The sequence below is a fragment of the Cyclopterus lumpus genome, chromosome 20 (assembly GCF_009769545.1).
Source record: "Cyclopterus lumpus isolate fCycLum1 chromosome 20, fCycLum1.pri, whole genome shotgun sequence".
Classification (NCBI taxonomy): domain Eukaryota; kingdom Metazoa; phylum Chordata; class Actinopteri; order Perciformes; family Cyclopteridae; genus Cyclopterus; species Cyclopterus lumpus.
In genome coordinates, this window is record NC_046985.1 from 8,407,878 (window position 1) to 8,428,231 (window position 20,354).

A 20,354-nucleotide genomic window follows, 5' to 3' on the forward strand; every position below is an offset into this window, starting at 1 on the left:
ATCCACACACGATGATATCAACTGCGTGATACGGTTACAGTGTTTACCCAGAGATGGCGACCGTCCTCCTGCCACAGCGCCATGCAAGCTCACTACAACAACACGCCTTCAATATATTATTATCCTGCTCAGTCCAGGGGGAGAAAAAAAAGAAGAAGCTCTCAGTCCGCCCACCACTCACGTCGGTGGCGTTCACGCGCTTTTATAGACTCCGGGCGGATTTACAGGAACTCGTTTCACATTTTTACAGGATAATGTGTTTTTAAAGATGCTTCTAATCGTTTCAATTGGTAATATTTGCCACTGGGTGTATATTTTCTGACAACCAGGATTTTTAGAAATAGTGAGGTCAAGAGTCCACCAACCCCACCCAGCCTAGAAATAGAGTACATGTTTTTCATTTTTTATTCTCCTATTATATATACTTAACTGCTTAAATGCCTTCTGGTAAATTGAATCTCCCTATATGACTGACTTAATGTTGTTTTACAGCTTTCCTCAAAATGCCAGGATTATTTTTTATGAAATATTTTTAGAGCCATTTCAGGAATTATGAAAAAATCTGAATTGTCAAATTCCCTAAAACAATACAGAGGACATGACCTTGGTGTCCCCAATGGTGGCTACAGCCCTGTGCAACACATCTACACGCAGGTCTATATGTAAGCACATGACGGGTCGATTTGGATGAAACATATCTTCTTTAATGATATTGAGAGTATGTCAAATATCACAATTTGGTTTTATTAGATTACATTGTTTGAATTGTATTTCTATGGCGGGGGACTCACAAGATACTTAATGCTATCCCTTTTTAATAAGACACGCAAGTTTTAACTAATGACTTAATTAACAAATAATTTACTAATTAATATAAATGACTTTAGGGTTGCCATGTTGTGAAATCTCTTTTTCTGGTTACACAGTAATATTACACAAAACTTACTTAGTAACCGTTAATTAAATCTGTGCAGCAGAGGCGAGATATCATCTGATTGTATGGATCAAACTCCAAAAATGCTTGATAGCATACATTTAGACTACACTATTTGATAGCCTACATTTCCCATAATGCAATTAAAGAGTATCTTTTTATCAGAGCTTTACTGATAAATTACCATTTCTTTCTCACACAGGATTTGGTTAAACATGAATACTCTCAAAGCCCATGCTGAAATAACCCTGACGGCATCACTATGACATCATCAGGGTTATTTTCTCAGACTTGACAAAGCTCCTCCAGAGCCACTGAAGGCTTTATACAATCTGTGTAATATTGGTCAACTGCCCTTTCAATCTATTGTTTACATCATGTAGCCTATTCCCCATCTCTAGAACTGATATCCACCTGTGCACTGCAGACCTAGACCCTCCACAATGACACACAACCACTATTCAAGATAGTTCAGCCTCAGTGGACCGTTAGAATAACAACAAGGGAGATAAAGTGGTTTTCTGGTGCGTTGCCAGCAGTGACACGTCTGGGTGTTGGTCGTCCTTCACCTTCGCTGTCACTTGAATGGAGCTGAGGCGCGTGTGGCCCTGAATGACCCCACCTAAGAGACAAGTGTAGCATGATGGCATCTGGAAAGGAGGAAAACAGCAGTAAGTGCAGGCTGTCATCTGTTGATGCTGCTCATAATTAGCACGTAACGTGCCAGCCGACATGATGCTCTCCATATGGGTCAGTGCCTCGGCCCTGATGTTTACAGTAATGTATGCGTACAATGGACAACACAACACAGGTCTCTGTGCCACTTTACACAATCACAATCGCTTCTCAGCACTTGACAATCTGTGTCAGGTTACTGTGTCCGCCACTTGAAATGTGATGACACCGAGCTTGTAAGTACAGAGTGGGTACTTGAAATAGACTGAACAAATAATTCCTCAAAGGATCACAAGAATGAGACAAAATAAATTCTGATTTTTGAAGCAAACATTTTAATGCCGGAGCCTCTCGTACAAGGGAAAGATTCATTCATTCATTGATGTATTTTAAGCAGCAATAATCATTATTTTTACCTGACAAACCCACAGAGAAGTATTACTAACATAACTGCAGTTCCACTCAGCGCAAGGGAGCTTTTTGTTTAACATCATTGTTTTGGATTTCTGCCTCATAACTTTACTTTAATTCTCATTGCATCGGTTCTGGCCATAGCAAAAAGGCTAAAAACCAACTGTACACTTCCTGCCAAGCAAAGAGCACCCAAAATTATCGACTAACTTGTGAACGTAGTGGAGTAACGAGACACATATTTCCCTCAGGAGTTGGTGGAGACCAAAACAGAGCTAAAAGAGAATGAATATTGCATATTGCACTACATGCATCAGATGGTCAGAAACACTACTCCAAATAAAAGCTAATGTTGATTCATATCTGTTAGATATGTATGTCGGCAACAGTTGGTGAACACGTTTTCATTATCGAAGTAAAAGGTGATATGTCAGTTTTGTGCTCACAGCTTCATTTCACTGCCCCCTAGTGGCAGGAAATCCATTACTGTCCTGCAGGGGCTACAGAAGATGTATACAACCTGGCAACCCATACATTGACGGATAATCTATAAAGCACTGGTGAATGCATTAATTAAGTAATTAGACCAAATGTAAACACTCCCAAAAAGCATCACATATTAGATAGAACTATTAGAACTTTTCTCAGTATTAGATGGTGTTGTTAGTTGATCTTTTATTTGCAATGTATTACTAAGGATGGTTATGTATTAAAAAAAACATTGAGTTTAATCACAGGCAACAGCAGTCAGTTCCTCGCCCTCTTGTTGGTAAAGGGTGTGAATGTCAAGGAGATGAAGTAAAGCCCCACCCATAATGAACCAATTCTACCTTAAGTCACCAGGCTGAACACTGGAGCGTTCACTTCTTGATCTTTGACATCAAACATTGCCGGCCTCTTCCCCTCAAGCAATGTATTTCGGTTGATGAATAATTAAAATGAATATGGGCTTGAGATTAGCTTTGATGAAACAGATGATTTTTCTTCACCGCCTTCAAGTAACTTACATCTAGTGTGCTGTCAGACTGCAAAGTCCTTGAATTTTTTATGAACGTGGGTGTGAAGGAAGGAAGGAATCTCGAAATCCTCTTTCTGCTCGGGCTTTTATCACATTGTTTCCCTAAAGATGCTGAACCTCGGAGGTCCACTCCACATAAACAATGACATGGTGAATTAAGCAATTACTGAACGGGCCAACCGGGCACAGGTCAAGGGGCCAAAAGGGTCAGGGCCCCTCCCTTGCCTTTATCTTCTTAACGTAACTCAAAGAGACACGTACAAATCAGGTAGATTCAAAATGTCCACAGAGACACAAAACCAAAGTGTGTGTCTTGCTCCTGTGTAGGAGGGGGCGGGGCCTTCTCTGTGCCTAGAGGCCATGATCATCACTTATGTGTAGAGTAATGTGTTGTTGTCGTTCCTTCATATCAGACTATTTTCAAAACAACAAAATGTAACACGATCACACCAGTTTAATACCTGGAATTTCACTCTCAAGAGGCATGGGCACTAATTAAAAGACAGAGCAAATAAAAGTAAAACATATATAAAATATACATAAAGGTTTTCCTCCTCAATGGACTAATATTCTAGATGGTACAAATAGAGACAGAATCCAGAGGTTTTGCAGATTCAAACCAAATTATGTGCAAAATGATTGTGAACCTAATTGAACGTTTGACACTGTAGGATTTGCATCTGAAGAGACTTTCAACAGAAAATCATAAATGTGCCTGTGATGCCCCCTTGTGGAATAGATCAGCTGGCAAAAAGCTTTTCTCAAACAACCCTGTTATGTGGACACGTTTAGAAGTATTATGTAGCCCTGTGCATTTAATCCCTACCTCAAAATATGCATGCATAATAACAATCAGATAAAAAATTAAATAATGCTGGAAACATCTTCTTACTGGAATTTTAGTTTTAAAAAGTCGAGGACCAGCTGTTTATTTTGTATTGGCTGCTTCTTTCATCTTTTCTATTTAATTGTTCTAAAAGAATGTTTATGCGAATCCACTCACCTTTCCTACAGTAGATCAGAAAATGTGTGTAGCCAGAGTTTGGACATTTTATAAAAAGGTTAAAGGACACCGGTGTAAATAATACAATTAATGATGGCTGAACTCCATTGAGCTGCTTCAGTTTCAGGGTCTTGTTATTGTGCACGCTGGCTCACTGGAACAGAACACCGGACTTTAAAGACTGTGAGAAACCAGCCTTCATCCAGCCAGGAAATCTTTTTATCAATGAGGGCTATTAAAAAAAGATTGAAACAGTAAAGGTCTTGTCATTCCGCTGGAAATTTTAATAAGGCAGAGTTGAGATTTGAGCCTAGTGAATATGCAAAGTGTCTGTCAGTCTCAGGGATTCCTGGTCTTTACTAAGAGGCCATTCTGGTAAAAGTCAGGCAGAGCAGATATCACAGGATAGATTATTTGTGGTGAGGGTTTACGTGAGTTTTAAATCTGCTTTCCTGCTCTACAATTAAAACAAGACTCTGGAGGAACACAGAGGCTCTCAACCAATGCACCTCATCCTCACCGGTGATGGAGAAGCTACTCAAGACGAATGTTTGGAAGAAGTTGCCCAACAGGAAGGCTACTTCACAGCCATCTGAACTGCTGCTGCTGTGAAAAAGAAATTCAAACTTCCAGCCAAATAGCAGGTTATCAAACAGTCATTATTTATGTAAAGCATGTTTTTGGCACAACTTCACAGCTTACATTTTTATATTTCAAAGCTTCTAATGCCATCCCATTTTTGTTCAATCTTGCAGCTGAGCTACTATGTTTGTGACTTGATACTCTTGAAACACGACAGTTGTGCGCCCGTGTCCAGTAAGTGCTGGTTGTTTTAATTGAAATTGTTAAATATCTCAATCCTATCAGCCAGAAAACTGGAGTAGTGAAAGCCTCCTTCCACTGACGACAACAACCCGATTACATTCTCTCCTTTTTAAAACATATTGACGTGGTTAGACATGGATGAAATGTTGCAAATCAGAGAAACAGATGAATACATAACATTTTAGTGATCGCAGTAGCATCGAACACAAGGAGGGCTCGGTGCACCACAATAGCTTATCACAATATTCTTCCTGCTGATGCATATGCAACAAGTCTGTGGATTTTCAAGGCGTGACTGGCAGACAAATGAGCGTTACTCTTCAACCTTCTTGCTGGTCTCCTGCCCTTCAAAGATGGGGTACTTGCTCTCCACTTCTGCCCAGGTCAATGTGGCGTTGGCCAAATCCCGAATAATCACAGGCAACTCACTGACCTGAGGAGAGAAAGATGTGTTAAATGGTGAGTGAGCGAGAGAATTTTAATGAACCCTCTTTTTGAAGCGATGTCAAGCTCCTTACAAGGAAATGCTATTTGTTTATAAAAAAGGTCAAATGTGGTTGAAGGTCAACACCTGAGGCAGGCCTTAAAAAGGGCAACACACCCAGCTACATTGTGCAATACTTCTACATTTGACACCCATCACACAAATTGGATGCACCATGTAGACGGAGGGGGGAGGGGATGCAGGACATCTTGTCTACACATGTGTAGCAGAAGAAACCGCGCTCAGCAGCCACAAAGCTGCAGTTTGCCAGAGTTCAGACATGTGAAAAAAAAAAGGAACTTGAAACCTGAAAAAAGTGTTTCCACTCAAAACATGCTTCTACCTCTTCTCACTCTTTTGGTAATGAAAGGGAACATATCTTTGGTGTGTTCCCTTTCTTCTGCACGGCGTGTGCTGCCATTTACCAGCCGACGTTAGTCAAGTCCCTGAGGGTTCAGGGTTTTAGGGGTACATTGGGGATTGGGCCACTGACGTTATACCAGAAACAATACACCCTGACCATAGACAGTATAAAGTCTGTGGATGTGACGTGACTCTTCACGTTTTGTGGCAAGTCGATGTTTGTAATTTTGGTAAAACCAAAATGTGTTCGTTCATCAAGGTAATTTAATCCTAAAAAAAAGAGAAGTGAATTTGTGCTGTACCTCGGCCCTGATCTGCCTCATGGAGTCGCGGTCTCTCAGCGTGGCTGTGTGAGGCGTCTTGTTCACTGTGTCGAAGTCGATGGTGATGCCAAACGCCACGCCGATCTCATCCGTCCTGGCGTAACGCCGCCCGATGGATCCCGCAGAGTCGTCCACCTTGTAAGACACCCCGTTTTTGGTCATCGCCTCAGCTAAGCGGGAGAAAGGAGAGAGAAATAAAGTTAACGAGTGAAGTTAAGTCTTTAAACAGCAGCAGCACATGCCAGCAGGCAGAGATGGAACAAATACGTAGTCTTTATGTGGGCACTTACATAACTCCTTAACGAAGGGCACAAACTCCTGGTTTTGGCTCAGAGGCAGGACAGAACATTTGTATGGCGCTACAGTAGCTGGGAAGCCAAAGTACTGAAGGGAAAAGAAAACAAAGATTTCAGTAAATGAAGGAAACAAGCTTTTAAAAATCAATCACAAACACAATTATCAAATCATAAAACAATCTTTTGCTCGGAGGGACAGCCAACAGCAATACAACACACAGTTACAGACGGGACATTCATACAGAGACAAAATATAACACAAAGCATAAAAGTGTTATGTGCCGAAGTCGTCATTTGAGGCTATGAACAAGAGCAGAGCCAGACAGAAAAGATCTTTTAAGACTTCTTAAACGTAGTTCATAATCTTGTAGGTAATTCATACTTGACAGCTTCAGTACATGCTCTAGTTTAAGACAGGTTGGGTGCAGGACAACACTCTACATGAGACCATAGTAAACAATGCTAGATCATAGAGGACATCGCCTATGTTTATGATCCAGACTATCGACGTACCGTTCTTTGTTCATCACCTTCTCTGACTTGGAACGTGTGCTCAAAGATGGTGTACATGATCCTACCGATGCCAAAGGAGGGCTCAATTACATTGGGAACAACTTCCTCCACTGTGGAAGACAAAGAGGGATGTGTGTTATTGAAGCCGTAGCTCCAACGTATCCCGACTTAAACCTTTATTTCAAACTTGGTCCCGAGGTGTTAAAAAGACAAAATACATGAGAAATTCAACAATAAACTAAACCATGAAATGAATAAATCTCACCATGCAGAGTCTTCTGGAATCGCTTCACACCGACCATGTCCTTTGTGAGTTTGAAGGACTTCCCTTCTGACTCGATGGTGAACTCTCTGTGGAGTAAAAGATAACATACTGAATGTGCTGCAAATGACAAAACCACAACCTTTGAGCCGGCAGCCATACAAACTGTGTGACTGTGGTTGAAAGTACTCACCCAGTCTCATTGAGCAGCTTCTCCTGTTCTGTGATGAAGGACTCGTCACACACAGACAGGTACTCCATGGCTATCTTAGCATCCTTCTTATACGCCTTTCCAATGGCTCCTTTGTTCGGCTCGAACTGGACGACATGTACAACTTTGTGTGGAGAAGTTAAGGAGAACAACAAGGCATCTGGGTGCTTAACATGTCTGAGAAAAGATTTCTCTTTTGCAGCAGTTTAAGGATATGGGTTCTTTTAGGGGCTTTTCAGCGACTAAAGGGACCTTTGTGGCTCGCGAATGGCATTGCAGATCAAAGCAAGACCGGTCAGCACAGCCCACGATTTCAATCCAGCCCTGCAAGGGACAAACGTTTACTTTAAGCAAAAGTGAGTAGACTCCCTGATGAGCCAGAAGGAAACGGTGGCGTGGAACCTACATATGAGGTTTTGGCTTCCGCGTCCCAGCAGTCACAGGCGTAGTGAGCCATTTCGTTGTCCATGTGCTGTCGGAAACGCAGCTTGTCTTTGGAGATACCAACTTTAGTAAGGTAGAGGTAGATCCTCCCGATGAAATATCCCAGGACGGAGTTATTGATCACTCCCTTAAATGAGAGAAGAATTAATGAGTGAGTTTATTTTTGACAGCAGTTTGTCAAAAACTAATAAATAAACAAATAAAAATTCAAGATCCACTAAATGGCAAATTAGTGGACCTCGAGTTAAGATTGGTTTTGGTCCAATACGTTATTCACTTAAACTCTCTTTTGTATGTCACATTTATTACAGTCTTATAATACCACAGCTGGACAATATGTATCAATGTTATGATACAAGATTATATCGTATTTGGGATTTCAGTATTTGAAAGTCAAGAGTGAAATGAAATGATGAATATCTCTACAAGCTTGGACACGTATCCATATTAGTTGTGATATTCATCATAAAGTTATTTGTGTAAATACCTTCTCAAAGAACACATTTTTAGGTATGTATCAAATGTCTTTTTTGACACCAGTGAAAATGTAGTTTCTTGAAAGGCCAAATGCCAACAAATATGGACCGAAGGAGAATATTTTGTAAACAAAATGTTGACTTCAAAGCTCTAGAGTTATTGGAAATGACAGTAATGATGCGTGCGTGTGTGTGTGTGTGTGTGTGTGTGTGTGTGAGAAGGTGGACGATTGCATGAAATGTCCACAATCCGTGCAGCATTCAAAAGCTGAATTAGAATTTGGACATCAACATTACAAATGAAGCTTCAAACCAACCTGCTCCACAGCGTCACCCAGCCTCATGATGTGTGCAGACTGGCCACTAGTCTGAGCCTTGGAGGAGTATAATGTGATGTCCAGGTCTGCTACATTGGAGAATTTAGGGTGGACCTTCTCAATTGGATCCACAAAGTGCTCAATTTCAGCCATGGTGAACTCTCTGCATGGAAATGTGATATAATTTTATTCCCGTTTTATGTCATGACTACAAGTACAGACACAAAATACAGAACAATTGGGGACACGGCGGATCTCTCACCTCACACGAATGAGTCCGGAGCGAGGAGAGATCTCGTTTCTGAAGGAGTTTCCTATTTGAGCAGCGGCAAAGGGAAGCTTTCCCTGGTTGAACTCTAACAGACGTTTGAAGTTGAGGAAGATTCCCTGAGCGGTTTCAGGCCTCAGATAGCTGCAGATTTACATCGAAATCAATCACTCGACATGAAACAAATAAAACATCAGGGAAAAATGCCCAGCAGGATTTTGTTTCATTTTACCCGGGCGTGTGCCCCCCTGGTCCGATGGACGTCTGAAACATCAGGTTGAAGGAGACGGGAGGCGTGAGGTCGTTTCCTGAGGTGGGAGACTTGACGTTGTATTTCACAAAGAGGTCTGTCAGCTGTTGCTGAGTGTAGTTGTCCATCTGAAAATAATAATAGAGACAGTGAATCATTTAAAACTCTGTCAGAAACAGCTTTTCAAAAATAATCCCTCAAAAGAGCCATTTGGTTTCAGTTAACACTGACCTGAGTGGTGACATCCTCCATCTCAGCCTTCTTCTCTGCCGCACACTTCTTATCAGACATCAGCTTCTGGAGGTGGGCTGCAGGACACAGAAACATGAAAACAATGCTTTCACAAACAGATAAAAAAATAAAATAATTGTAACCTTGACTTTCATTGATTTCATTAACCTACACTGTTAAAATGAGCTCAAAACTAAAATCAGCAGGATGACATGCACATAGTTTTGGATTGACATCTCATAGTTTGGAGATGTCAAAATGTCTCATGACATATCTCAGATAATACATAACTTAATTTTCATTGCATAACAGTTTCAAGTCTGAGCCAATTGAGCTCCAAGTCTTGCAGGAATTGACATGTTCTCTCTATATATAATTTTTTTCCCACAGGCTTTTTGGCACAGCTCCAGTCTATGATTCTAGCAGCTTGCATTGCCATGAGAGCCCTGTGTGATTTCTGCTGGTCCAGCCACTTCCATTCTCCCTCAGGCACAACAGTGATACTCAGAGCTTGGTCAGCCAGCAGAAGCTACAGACAACACAAGTTTGGACCGCATCCATCCCACCGTCTGCAAAATCTCATGAATAATAGACATGAAACGCTTACAAAGACCTCTGCTGGGGTTGTTTTTAGGATGACTAATCCTTAGTTTACATTATGGTGGAAGCCAATTCTCTAAATATACACTGGCAGAAGCACAAAAGGCTTACCTTTGAGGAGGTGGTCAGCCCTGAAGCATTCGCCATTCTTGACATCTTTCACCATGTAGTCAGCAAATTTATCCACATGTCCTGATGTCCTAAATAGGTGAACAAATAAAAGAGCTATTAATGTCCATGTCCAAGTCCATTCAATTAAAATATTTGCAACCATGCTATGGGAGGCAGCTTTCATGGCTAAAATTGGCAAATCCCCCCCCAAAAAGCCACAGTTCAGCACTGACTCACAAGATACTTTCTTAAGCAGTTTCTGACATTCTCATTAATTAAATAAACATAAGCGATAACGAAATACTGTTTAACACTCATAGAAAACCCGCATTAGGGATACATACTTGAGGACAGACTCTGGGGTCAGCATGGTGCAGTCTATTTCCAGAATCTGCTCCTCCTGGATGAAGTGATGCCTCCAGGCCTGCAGGATGTTGTTCTTCAGGGCACAGCCCACAGGGCCGAAGTCATACAGGCCGCTCACACCTGAGGAGCATTACTGCATGGTAACAGAATGCTTAAAGACTATGTGTGCGATGATATAAGCACCATCTGAAACCTTTATTTTGTTTAACATTCAAAGTCTCACCTCCATAGATGGCAAAGGCCTGGTCGTAAAAGAATCGTCTCTTGAGGGTATCCTCCATTTTTGTTCTGTCCACAATGTCATCTTTGGGTTCTAATGACAGCTCCTGCAATGCAAATGAAATGTTTCCCATTATTGACAGCATTCACTGTGTGGTCAGCTCATTTGTCCTGATGTACTCGAAAAAAAAGAGAAGAAACTCAACCCATCTGTAACCGGGCTATGGAAGGCTGCTACAGTGGCAGCTACCATGCATTACTTTGCAGAATCAATATGCGCCTGTTGCCAAAAATACACCGTTTAGCACTTTGGAGCCGACTGTAGGAACCACCAGGCAGCAGTTTCTAACATTATTCTTACTTATGAACATAAACGATGATCAAAACACCCGTAGAGAACAATATATAATTTGTAATGATGTTTGCTTAATTTATTACCATCTTATGTTGACATAAACACCCACAATGGCAAACACCTGCAACTTGAGCGAGCACCCATAACCCAGTCTGTTTGACAGCATGATGGATTAATAAGTGAACAAACATGTTGGGGCACTTCCCAATGTGTAATAAAAGTGCATCAATATGTGCAGCACAGACAGGTTACTACGGAGTGAGATGACAAGTGAATACACATCTAACGTTGGGATTGGCTTGGTAGAGCTTTTGCTTCACTAAAACAAACTAAACCAATTAGCATATTAATGTAATTAAAATCCTCACCTTGGCCTCCAGGGTTCTCTTCCTGGCTTTCAGTTCAGCCACAGCTTTAGAGACATCCACATCAGGAGCTCCATCCTGTTTCATTTGGCGCACCAGTTCCCCCTGAAACAGAGTAGAGAGGTGGCATAAAGATAAACCCTTCAACCTACATTTAAACTCCGGTCTGAGACGCTTTACAAAACAATCGGCCATTTTGCGTACATTGTTTTCTGGAAGCTGCATTTATTTAGCCTTTTATCTTAACCCCACCCTGCTCACTCTGCAACACTGAGACGTGGCAAAAGGTGCAGACATGATTGCCAGCTAGCATTAGCTAGCGAGCAATGGCTGTCCTCCTTCATTGAGAACCGGTCAGGTCAGCCGGTTAGCCCGGTAAGCTAACACCACTAAAACTAACTCGACTTGGCCCACGTCGGTGAAGACTACGAGACAACCAGTGTCACCTGTTCTTTGACGGCGAGCCTCAAAGGGGCGAGAATCTCTTCAATGTTGCCGCTCATGGTTCGTCCTTCCGGCAGCTGCAGCCACAGGCTTTGCTTCTTCTTTTTACACAAGCAGACCGACGTTGAAAACGGCCTGTTTTGGGGCTCGTAGCGGAGCAACTGCCGAACGAACCGGACCGTAAACACCGGACGGAAGGCGGAAATCTCAGTGCTGGTCCTCAGCAGTGCTGATGCTGCGCTACGAAGCATGGACCGCTGGAATGGGAGAAGAGAATGATGAAATATCTGAAAAATAAGTAAAGCCGCCTTGCGCTCCGGTCGAGAACTTTCGCTTGACGATTAATCGGCAGATTCGTCAAAAACAGTAACAAAAGAATGATTTAAAATAAATAGATACAATAATCCTTAATGTACGGGATTACACCGTCGTGGGGTAAAGTGCAAACAAGACATCGTAAAAAAGAAACAAGATCTTAGTATTATAAGTAAGCAATACAAAATCAGTAATAATAAACAGTAAATCATCCACACCCAACAAAACTAAACGGAATATGAAAATGTTATTATTTATTACATTTATATTTATATAGTTCATCACGCTGAGCCACATTTATAATTATTAAATATAATTTGTATTGTTATAGTTTTGGGTGGTAAATTCAAATATTATTGCAAGGGAACACAAACAAGTTCCCATTATGACCTTTTGGGGATGTTATTAATTTGGACTTACTATCTAATACAATTTCCCCGAGCCAGACTTGACTTTGTGCCTTGAAAACATTTGACCTATTATTTCATAAATTCGACCAGGACCCAGTTTCTTATTTTATCATACCAACATTTTCTTTTGTTATTTGTTTGTTTTGGGGGTTTCTTTTGCCAGTGGAAAATGGCCTTCCATAAATGTATGAGAATACATTGTTATACAATGATACAGCTAATTGTGTTTATATGGTGGCTAATTAGCTAACATTATGTTACATGCAGAGGTGATACAGGTGTCTGCGGCTTAAATATTTAGCATATACTGTACATATATATGTTTATGTTTTTAAAGTATAGTTATTTATAGAAATTAAATTTAATTGTAAAATATTTTTGGGAACTTTTGAAGAATCCTTGAGTGTTCATTTACAGCTTAAAACAGAAAGTGATATTTATTCCACTTATTTGCTGTTGTTGTTGTTGTTGTTAAAATATTACTGCAGCTATTTTCCCATGCCAAGGCTAACACGAGCTGACAACTGGCCTAGTATCAGGGCGGCAAGAGTTAATGTGCAAATGTGTTCAGGCAGAAGTAATATATAGTACCTTTATATAATAAGCCAGTGGCTTTAGCATTATGTAGGGGCCCACTTTCAGAATCTAGTTGTATTGTTCCAGTCAAACAAATACATACATTACTGGGTTTAATTATTAGTCAACCATAATGTATGTTGTGTGCACAAATGGGAATTAGGGTGTCAAAAAGGTCAAAGCTATCAGTGCTCCAGTGGTCCAGACTTTGGGTGCCAGATGCATGTAATCATTAGGAATCTAGTCTATAAATACAGGTTAACTCTCCATTGAGAGGATAGGTTGAAAGGTGCTATTTGCTTACTTTGTTATACACCAGAATACAATACGTGTTGTCTGAGCTTCCTGGATGATGCAACAGAAAGCGCTTGTTTCAGGCAACTCAGAGAACCCTTCAGACTGCCCTCAAACAGGCGCCTCCCCTTGTTTATTTTCCCCGGCTTGAAGAAAGCCTGAAGAGGGAAGTGAGGACAGTCGCGTCCCGAGCCGATCAACAGCTGACTGCAGGGAGAGCAGAGAGCTTCAGATACGTATCAAGATGGAAGAACTACTGGCACCTTTAAGGGAGGCTGTGAGGGAACAGGTGAGACATCTTGTCAATTTAACCAGGTTTAAACACGCAAAAAAACAAAACTAGACTCTGTCCAATTACTAGCATGGAGTGATGCATCCACTGACAACGACATCGATTACAAGTGTTGATTGGAGAGATTATTAGTGCATATGCTTTAAAAAGTGTCTGTTTGGATCATGTAATGATGAGTTTACATAGAGAGCAACTTGGCAGCATTGTACACAGTTCAAACATACATTAAACAGGTGTAACATGATTTCTGCGCAGAATGTGCATGTCGATTGGCTGCATTGTTGCAACAGCTGTCACATTGAATGTCCTTTAATCAACCAGTTAGAGAGAGAGAGCCTCGTGCCATGAAAACTAAAGTGAAAGTTAAAATGGATGTCCCTTGTGGCTCCAAACCATTCATTTGGATTGTTTTGCACTTTATAACATATCTATAATAATACATGAATTAATAAAAAAACAAGAAACTAACTATTTTCCTATAAGAGTATTTACTTCTTTTTTTTTTAGAAATACAGTTCACATGTGTATAAATTAACAAAGAAAGTTTGTTGTTACTATACATTAAGAACAAATGTAAATATAAAACAATTACAAGGTACACTTTTCTCTGAGGTTTCGTGTGACAATTAAGTGAAGTCTTTGGTATTTCACCTGCAGGGCGACTTGGTGCATCAGTTGAAGGAAAAGGGCGCCAAAGAGCAGGAGCTGAGCAGAGCTGTTGCAGAGCTGAAAGCCCGGAAGAAGATTCTTGAAGCAAAGGTCAGAATGTTTTCCTCTCACTCTTTGGTTCCACTTTCCATTTGAGTAATGTAATATTTACTTTGCATGGTAAGAAAGCCAGGAAGGATATTCTTGAAACAAAAGGTCAGACTCTCACAGTCGCTGGTTAATCTTTTGCTCTCCCTTATTTACTTTGCATGTAATTCAGATTTTTAATTTTTTTGTATTGATATTATTTTTAATCCTCACTTGTAGGAGCTGGCTTTGCAGCCCAAAGATGACACGGTGGACAGAGTGAAGATGGAGGATACCTTAAAGAGGAGATTCTTTTACGATCAGGCCTTTGCTATCTATGGAGGTGAAACAGAAAGGAAAACCAAAACCACCCGGCAACATTTTGAGTGTTTAGTACAGACAGAGCATGCATACTGACCAAAACATTTTCCAACGTCCAGACTAATCCCCGACTGCTCCTCAGGTGTGAGCGGCCTGTATGACTTCGGCCCTGTCGGCTGTGCCCTGAAGAACAACATCCTGCAGGTTTGGAGGCAGCACTTCATCCAGGAGGAGCAGATCCTCGAGATCGACTGCACCATGCTGACCCCTGAGCCGGTCCTCAAGTAGGTGCCAACAAACTTTAAAACATGTACAAACCGAATGCACAAATGTGCAAATTGAAGTGTGCATTAGATTCGTCCTTAAACCTGTTGGCTCTTTTCAGGACGTCAGGACATGTGGATAAATTTGCAGACTACATGGTGAAAGATGCCAAGACCGGGGAGTGCTACCGTGCCGATCACCTCCTCAAAGGTGACTTTTTCTGACCATCATTCATACAGAGCAATCAAATGAGTTGCACCTGGTTTAATCCTCCCCTCAGCTTTCCATTATTGCCTTGCGTTGCTAACAAGGTGTCAGATTTCTTCCCAAAAGAGGGAGATGAACCGACTCTTTCTCAGAGCAGATGATTTCCAGTGGAGCTGTGCAAACTCTATTCATCCATTCAAACTTGCACGTCATACATTTTTAATTACAGGCGGTCAAAATGTGTCATTTCATATTGTCCATCTTTTTTAATTCTCGGTGGAGCAAGTTTTTAAAAGAATGTTTAAGATCATCTATTAATTGTTTCACGTATCCTAACAGCAGTTGAGGAGGGGAGCAGGATGTCAAGTGTCAACTGGTTTTTCAGGACTCGTAAATGTATTTACACATCATGTCAGGCACGCTGAGAAAACCAGTTGAAAGTGCTGATGCGGGGCGTTCACACAGTATTCTTTCATTTAACATTTTTATTTTTGGCTGTGTTTGTGGGTATTAAAAGTAAAACAATATTTTTTACAACCTTGAACTGGTCTATAGCAATAACTTTGAGTAATTATCACTCAAATGTATGTTAAGATGAGTGGGTTTCTGGCAGCTTTATATTTTATTAAATTGACAAAATGATAAGTTGGACGTATAGATGAGTAGCTGACAGTTTAAAAAGATGATGAACATAATTGAAAATAAGAAAAAAAAAAATTAATGAATTTGTAAAAGATCTTTGCAAGCGGGGAGCTTCCCATCGCTCATATTGGCCTTTGAAAAAATAAAAATGATAATAATGAAGATTTGAGTGATTAAAAGTGTGAATTCCAGTGTGAAGCCAACATTTGATTAAACCACTAACGGCTGCTAAATTAAATGTTTTTTTTCCTCTCACAGCTGACTTGAAAAAACTAATGTCTGATGAGAAATGCTCTGCAGAGAAGGTGCACGAGATGGAGGACGTCATCACTCAGGTGGGTTCTTAACAAACACGTCTTTTGTACACACACAGACACACACACACACAAGCACACACACAGTCTGAAGTTGTTGGATATACTGACATCTGCTGGTTGGGAAAACAACCCTCTGATGGTTTGTTCTCTGTTCTAGATGGACAACTACACCCAGCAGGAGCTGTCGGACCTCTTTGTGAAATACAACGTCAAGTCTCCCTCCACAGGAAATGACCTCACACCTCCCGTCTCTTTCAACCTGATGTTTCAGACCTCCATCGGTCCAGGGGGGAACACGCCCGGGTACTGATCAGTGAAACACATCAAATGTCTCAAGTGAAATAAACATTCGCTGTATTAAACAACTCAACGGTGTAACTTTGCAGCTATCTGAGGCCTGAAACCGCTCAGGGAATGTTCCTAAACTTCAAACGCCTGCTGGAGTTCAACCAGGGAAAGCTTCCCTTTGGCGCCGCTCAGATTGGGAACTCCTTCAGGAACGAGATCTCTCCTCGCTCCGGACTCATTCGTGTCAGGTAGTCAGAAACTCCTTCATCAGTCATCTGCAAATCATACCGGCGACACGGTGAGACGTAAACTTCTCCCGCTTACAGAGAGTTCACCATGGCTGAGATCGAGCACTTTGTGGACCCAAACGAGAAGATCCACCCGAAGTTCTCCAACGTGGCCGACCTGGACCTCCTGTTGTACTCCTCCAAGGCTCAGACCAGCGGCCAGTCTGCACACATCATGAGGCTGGGCGATGCTGTGGAGCAGGTGGGACTCATCTTATGGACTTATTGTTATGCATAGGGTGTTTACTCTTCGTGCTGAAAACATGCCGGATATTGTGACAAATATGTTAAGTGCTCATTCAATATAGAGGTGGTTAATAGAGGATTTTATTTATACATGTTACATTATCTCCCATATATTCAATAGTGTAACAGTGTGTGCCATAGAAATGTCTTTAGTATGCAGAATTATAGATATATTTATTGTTTTATAACTATAATAAATTAGTTTTAAACTTAATTAAATTTCACTACATCAGTGCTGAGATACTGCTTGTAAAAAGTTGTATTTTCTAATAAGCGATGTCAATCCGGTTGATTTAACATGATATTAAAAAAATAGATTAACAGGATCATTTGGTGTAATAATCACTATCATTTCATCTTTGTTGCTTCTGCTGCAGGGAGTGATCAACAATTCCGTGTTGGGTTACTTCATTGGAAGAATCTACCTCTATCTAATCAAAGCGGGGCTGTCTAAAGATAAAGTGCGTTTCCGTCAGCACATGGAAAACGAGATGGCTCACTACGCATGCGACTGCTGGGACGCCGAGTCCAAAACCTCCTATGTAACTCTTTTTCTCTTTTACTCACACATGCAGACTGAGAAGTTAGTGGACGCAAGTCGAGACTAGTTTGTCTTTCTCTCTTTTAGGGCTGGATTGAGATCGTGGGCTGTGCTGACCGCTCCTGCTATGACCTCACGTGTCACTCCAGAGCCACCAAGGTGCCTCTCGTGGCTGAAAAGCCCCTGAAAGAACCCATATCCTTCTTTTCTCCCCGTCCAACAACCATACAATCTAATCATATATTATTTTCAGTCTGTACTATGCTTTAGATTTATACGTAAACAGGCATGCTACAATCACTCATTGTGGAGTATGTTATTAATGGACACCAATGTGGCGTTGTCCACTGTTTTATCTGATACTACCAGCAGGGGTCGCCAACGTTGATCTTTTCTTGTTGCTACAAACAGTAACATTTCTTGCATATTAACTATCAAAAGATTGTGCTGCCAACTTAAGTGTACACTTTATTAGTACTTGAGCATGAAAATTCATTCTTGACCTTTAGAATGAATACACGTGATAACTATATATTATATATATTCTGAACTCCAGCTTCACTTATCGTTCTTTTCTGCTGTTTTCTACCTCCCTAATTAAGCTAATTGACCTTGATCTGTTCCTTTTGCTTGCAAGCTGGATTCCTCTGTTTGACTCCTTAACTTATTCACACAAAGTGGTGAACGTCGTCCAGTTTGAGCCCAATAAGGGAGCCATCGGAACGGCCTACAAGAAAGATGCCAAAGTGGTTCTGGAGTACCTGGCTGCCTGTGACGAACAATACATCAGTGATCAGGAGAAGCTGCTCAATCAAAAGGGGTAACTTCTGACTGCAGTGATCGCTGCTGAAGCCCATTTCTGTAGTTTTATTCATGAGAATCATGTGTTTTTGCGTGTTATATAGACGTTTATTTGGAGATGTTTATGTCTGTAGGGAGTTCAGCATTGAGACACAAGGCAGAACCTTTAAACTGGCCAAAGACATGGTCAGTGTGAAAAGGTTCCAGAAAACTCTGCACGGTAAGAGGCGACATTAAACCTGCTCTCAGGTCTGTGGAGCAGAACAGGGAGTTTGTTGACCTGGGAAATCAACCGTCTCTATTTTCCCACAGTGGAGGAGATTGTTCCCAATGTAATCGAGCCGTCCTTTGGCATCGGCAGAATCATGCACTCCATCTTTGAGCACTCGTTCCGCATCCGGCAGGGGGATGAGCAGAGGACGGTGAGAATGGTTCAAAATAAGGAATCACATCCGAGTGAGAATCATTTCAGTTAAATTACTTACTTAAATTACTGCTTATTTCTCCAGTATTTCAGCTTCCCTGCCACCGTAGCTCCTTACAAATGTTCCATCCTTCCTCTGAGCCACAACCAGGAGTTCACACCATTTGTCCACCAGTTATGTAAGTGTCATGCACATTTTTTTAATTTCAATTAAGCTTTATGAAGTAAAAAAAAAAATGGCTTGACATTTTGAGAAATTTTCTTATTTTTCTTTTATCTGAAGAGTTAGATTTTAACTCTCACATTGTGGGTTGAATATGAAGTTGGAGATAATTAGCTTAGCTTAGCTTGTTCTGTCAAAATCTGCCCAAATAAGCATATTTCCTCAAATGTGAACACTTTTCCTGAATTTCCTTCTAAAGCGTATCTGTTCAAACTGATTACTAATTTTCGTCTTTCTCCTTCAAGCCGAGGCGATGACTAAAGACGGCGTGTCCCACAAAGTGGACGACTCCTCAGGATCCATCGGGCGGCGTTACGCCCGCTCCGACGAGATCGGCGTGGCGTTTGGCGTCACCGTCGACTTCGACACGGTGAACAAGACGCCTCACACAGCCACGCTGAGAGACCGCGACTCCATGAGGCAGATCAGGGCCGAGGTACAGCAATCCAAAAACTTGGATCTTTAATGGACAGAATATAAGGAGGGTACGGAATCATATTTACAGATTTGTTTTGTGCTAATGTACACAATCATATTGCAGGTCAATGAGTTGCCGGGGATGGTTCGAGATCTGGCTAACGGCACCTTGACGTGGGCTGAGGTGGAGAAAAAGTACCCGGTCTTTGAAGGACAAGAGACCATGAAGAAAGAGTAGCCAAACAAGAACTCCTCCTCTCCTGCTTATTTTACCAAAGTCTTTTCTTTCTTCTTCGTACAGGATTTTAGTATTTTCTCTCATTAGGAGATGTATGTCAGACATACAGTATATATGAAGTGCACAGCAGGATCTGGAGATTAGAGCGTGTCACATAGACTGGAGGAACGCTCCACCAGTTACTAACATGCTGCAGGGTTATCCCCGTCCTGTGGCTCTCCTTTTTTAGCAATATTATTGTTCCTGGGCAACATCATGTGTAGGACTGATACTGTGAAAGCAGAACACATACATACTGCCAGTTATGCACCTGACTTTCATACAATTCTTTAATACTGTATGCACTTGTTAACCTTTTATAATAAAAAACATACTGCATCAATTTGTTTCTTTTTTGGGGGGGTTATTTATGTTTCCATGCTGTGACACCGCTGCTTCTCACTGCACTGTATTTTTAGTTGCTGTCACTTGACGGCACTGTGTGTTGTTTCAGTTCATTATAGAACGTGAGAGGCATGGATGTTCAGCAATGCTCAGAATTGCAACAGGCTTAGAACCTCCAAAAACAGACCTGGCAACCAGGAACCACCCAGCAAGAGAAAAGAGACTGGAGGGCTTTTACTTTGAAAATGCGAAATTATTTAACATCTTTTGTTGACCCAATGCAACAATTACATAGTAATGGTAATTCATATATGTGTTGTAATGTATATGTAGTGATACAGTGCTACATGCGATTTGTCATAATGAAG

At 41.2% G+C, this 20,354-nt stretch overlaps 2 protein-coding genes and 1 non-coding gene across 3 annotated transcripts; 1 reads left to right on the forward strand and 2 right to left on the reverse strand.

Annotated features, from left to right (window-relative positions):
* Window positions 1-4,679: 4,679 nt before the first annotated feature.
* On the reverse strand, window positions 4,680-12,051 carry LOC117749375 (glycine--tRNA ligase-like). The gene is made up of 17 exons (XM_034559833.1): window positions 11,767-12,051; window positions 11,324-11,425; window positions 10,605-10,707; window positions 10,360-10,501; window positions 10,016-10,104; window positions 9,305-9,381; window positions 9,056-9,201; window positions 8,818-8,967; window positions 8,556-8,718; window positions 7,725-7,889; window positions 7,535-7,642; window positions 7,301-7,446; window positions 7,111-7,196; window positions 6,846-6,955; window positions 6,327-6,420; window positions 6,016-6,206; window positions 4,680-5,299 (listed from the first exon to the last, which is right to left on the reverse strand). Exons 1-17 carry the CDS (start codon window positions 12,013-12,015, stop codon window positions 5,180-5,182), a joined length of 2,241 nt encoding a protein of 746 aa, XP_034415724.1. The 5' UTR covers window positions 12,016-12,051; the 3' UTR covers window positions 4,680-5,179.
* LOC117749962 lies at window positions 10,803-10,937 on the reverse strand. The gene has a single exon (XR_004611750.1). It is a non-coding gene; the product is annotated as a small nucleolar RNA SNORA84 (small nucleolar RNA).
* A 1,435-nt stretch (window positions 12,052-13,486) lies between the features above and the next one.
* Window positions 13,487-19,984, forward strand: LOC117749376 (glycine--tRNA ligase). Its single transcript, XM_034559835.1, has 17 exons — window positions 13,487-13,648; window positions 14,309-14,410; window positions 14,627-14,729; window positions 14,850-14,991; window positions 15,093-15,181; window positions 16,079-16,155; window positions 16,295-16,440; window positions 16,524-16,673; window positions 16,752-16,914; window positions 17,336-17,500; window positions 17,587-17,694; window positions 18,174-18,319; window positions 18,435-18,520; window positions 18,613-18,722; window positions 18,810-18,903; window positions 19,193-19,383; window positions 19,489-19,984. The coding sequence occupies exons 1-17, from the start codon at window positions 13,604-13,606 to the stop codon at window positions 19,600-19,602; spliced, it is 2,031 nt and encodes a 676-aa protein (XP_034415726.1). The 5' UTR covers window positions 13,487-13,603; the 3' UTR covers window positions 19,603-19,984.
* Window positions 19,985-20,354: the final 370 nt, after the last annotated feature.

Coding starts and splice junctions, on each gene's coding strand:
- LOC117749375 (XM_034559833.1), bottom strand. CDS start 12,015: ATGCTTCGTAGCGCAGCATCAGCACTGCTGAGGACCAGCACTGAGATT. Junction 10,105..10,359: donor ACCCCAGAGTCTGTCCTCAA/GTATGTATCCCT, acceptor TCACCTATTTAG/GACATCAGGACATGTGGATA. Junction 8,719..8,817: donor TCCGGACTCATTCGTGTGAG/GTGAGAGATCCG, acceptor ATTTCCATGCAG/AGAGTTCACCATGGCTGAAA.
- LOC117749376 (XM_034559835.1), top strand. CDS start 13,604: ATGGAAGAACTACTGGCACCTTTAAGGGAGGCTGTGAGGGAACAG. Junction 16,674..16,751: donor TCCGGACTCATTCGTGTCAG/GTAGTCAGAAAC, acceptor TCCCGCTTACAG/AGAGTTCACCATGGCTGAGA. Junction 18,723..18,809: donor AGGGGGATGAGCAGAGGACG/GTGAGAATGGTT, acceptor TTATTTCTCCAG/TATTTCAGCTTCCCTGCCAC.